This window comes from Limulus polyphemus, unplaced genomic scaffold (genome assembly GCF_000517525.1).
Source record: "Limulus polyphemus unplaced genomic scaffold, Limulus_polyphemus-2.1.2 Scaffold2130, whole genome shotgun sequence".
Lineage (NCBI taxonomy): Eukaryota > Metazoa > Arthropoda > Merostomata > Xiphosura > Limulidae > Limulus > Limulus polyphemus.
The window spans coordinates 127,736-130,417 of NW_013667740.1; the positions used below are offsets into that span (position 1 = coordinate 127,736).

A 2,682-nucleotide genomic window follows, 5' to 3' on the forward strand; every position below is an offset into this window, starting at 1 on the left:
AAGAAGAAGAAAGAAAAAAGATAAATAGATATATATATATAAAAGAAAATAAGGTACTACCACTTGGGGATAAGTGAGATAAACTTACCTCCTGAGGTTGGCATTCCAGTCCCTATCATTGTAGTAAAGCACTAATTTAATAGTACAGTAATAATGTAATAATTTGGTCATTTATATATATAAACCACATATTTACATTCTATTTAAATAAATTTGAAACTTTACAAACTCACATGAGATGTACATGTATCTACCAGATATTTTATTGGAAACTCATTCTATTACACAAAAATCTTCAGTCCAACAGATCAAAATAAATATTACAGTTATTAAATAACATTCAGTAATGCTATAAGCACAAACCTACTACATAGACTTCCCTGACGAAATAATAGTGTGAAGGATTAATAAGAGCATATTAGACTTATTTTAACTGCAAGAATCACAATTATTCATTTCTATGTTTTTTTTAATTATTCTAATTGTATTTTTCATTTGTTTATTTTTTTCAAATGAAAACAAAAAAGACACTGAAAATTATTGAATTAAAATTGAAAATACTGATCTGTGACATGTCACAACCTTTTCTACAATTCTACTCTTACATTCAAAAGAATACTGCCCATTTTTTTCTTTATTTATAGAATTTTGTGTGATGTTTTCTGGGTTATTCCATCATAATCGCTTTGGAAAGCAACTGGACAGAAGTAGAATATAATGATTGGATTATCTGTGTTACATTTGGATTATTTGTGTTACATTTGGATTACTTGTGTTACATTTGATTAAGCTATAAAATGATAAAAGTAAAGGCTGAGAAATATTCCCAATCATTTTAATACAGACAATAATATGGTATTCTATCTAACCCAAATGTTTTAGAAGCTTTTCATTTAGCTCTTAAGTATCTTGCATGTTGTAGTTTGTATGAAAGTTTCTAAATTTTTAACATCTTGTAAAACTTTTGCTGCAGTTTGAAGTCACCCACTTTGAAGAATTGGAAAAAGTAGTATCTGAACTTCATCTAAAGCAGTTGCTATGGAATTCTTTCTTTACCTGGAACACTTTAATGCAAGAATGGAGAGAGGTTTAAACTTTGTTGTATTTTTAAGAATATTTTTATGTCTTGTAAGTTCTTTATTGGAATGTGCTTACAAGTTAAGCCAATTTAGTGTCTAAAGTTCAAATACCATAACATCAATCTCAATTTGGTACTTTTATACATTATTGGTATTAATTGGATTGGGTTTAGTTTTTTTATATATTTTGTAGTATACTTGAACCTCATCATGTAAGGTTTATATGTATAATATTTTAATGAGATAATTTTTATTAAGTGACTATGAGGAACAAAATACCAATTTCAGGCAAAATGTTTTATCTAATTATCACTTCCAATGACATATCTTAAAGAACTTGTTTCACTGCCTTTTATTTTCATTCAATTCAATTTTAGATAAAGAAATAAGATTATAATATTTCAGGATATCTCATTGTTTATGAAAAAAAGAGACACAATAAAAGGTATACCCCCAGTGGTCAGCAGTAAGTTTAAAGATATGCAGTGCTAGAATTTGGGGTGTGATACTTGACCCATTATTTTTTGTAAATATGGATATTATTGTTATTATTATTTAATCCAATACGAATATGAATATTATATTGAAACTTTTAATTTAAAATTTTATACTTGTCATTTTATAAAACTTTTTTCTTTACAATTAATTTTTAACTTTAGCTGAAACTAACAATCAATTGTGTTACAGATATTTTTACCTTTTGTTTTAAAGTTATAATGTACCATATAATTATGAGTTGTAGATAAGTGCAATTTTTGTTGAATATTTTTTTGCTTTCTGTAATAGATGGAGAAGTGACAAAAGAAATACTTTGAAATTAGGTTTGTTGAAATGTTGACTTGGATGATATAATGTCATCTGTCCAGTTTCTGATTTTTTTTTCTTGACTATTTTTAACAGTGTGAATTTGAAATAATTAACCCAGAGCATCTAACAACACAAACAACAGAGTATCTTAAAACCATTCAACAGCTTGAAAGAGGTTTACCAGTTAATAGTGTTACTTTATCTCTGAAAGAAAACGTTGAAGAAATGAAAGAAAAGGTATTAACTATTAGTTATGTTGTAGAATTATGTCTAGAAAAAATATACAGATTTATTTTATTTTCCTTGTTTGTTTTACTGGTTTTTTCCCTTCATTCATTTTCCTAAAAAAAATAAGCTTCCATGGTTTATTGTTTATTATATCTTTTATAGAATGTTTTACTACTTATTATTCTAAGAGTGCATACTAAAGTGCATATGAACTGAAGAGTATCATATGTACAGATGATATTATATGTACATATGTACAATAACGATTTTAATAAGCCAGAAATAGTTTTTAAGACTTTAATGTTCAGTGTTGGTGGGAGGATAGAATCTTACTAGGACCTAATTAGATAATAATAATAATAATGCAACTACTACATGGGCCTGCCATGGCCAGGTGGTTAGGGCGCTCAACTTGCAATCTGCGGGTCGTGGGTTCAAATCCCAGTTCCATCAAACATGCTCGCCCTTCCAGCCGTGTAGACATTATAATGTGACGGTCAATCCCACTATTCATTGGTAAAGAGTAGCCCAAGTGGTGGTGGGTGGTGAGTGACTAGCTGCCTTCCCT

General features: G+C 28.4%; 1 protein-coding gene across 1 annotated transcript in view; it reads left to right on the forward strand.

The window, feature by feature from the left end:
• LOC106466035 (dynein heavy chain 6, axonemal-like) overlaps positions 1-2,682 on the forward strand; it is a gene marked incomplete at its 3' end in the record, with an annotated part of 122,432 nt that overhangs the window by 43,349 nt on the left and 76,401 nt on the right. Inside the window, 2 exon segments of the mRNA XM_022393994.1 lie at positions 974-1,087; positions 1,980-2,123. Of these exon segments, the coding sequence (XP_022249702.1) occupies positions 974-1,087; positions 1,980-2,123 (258 nt within the window).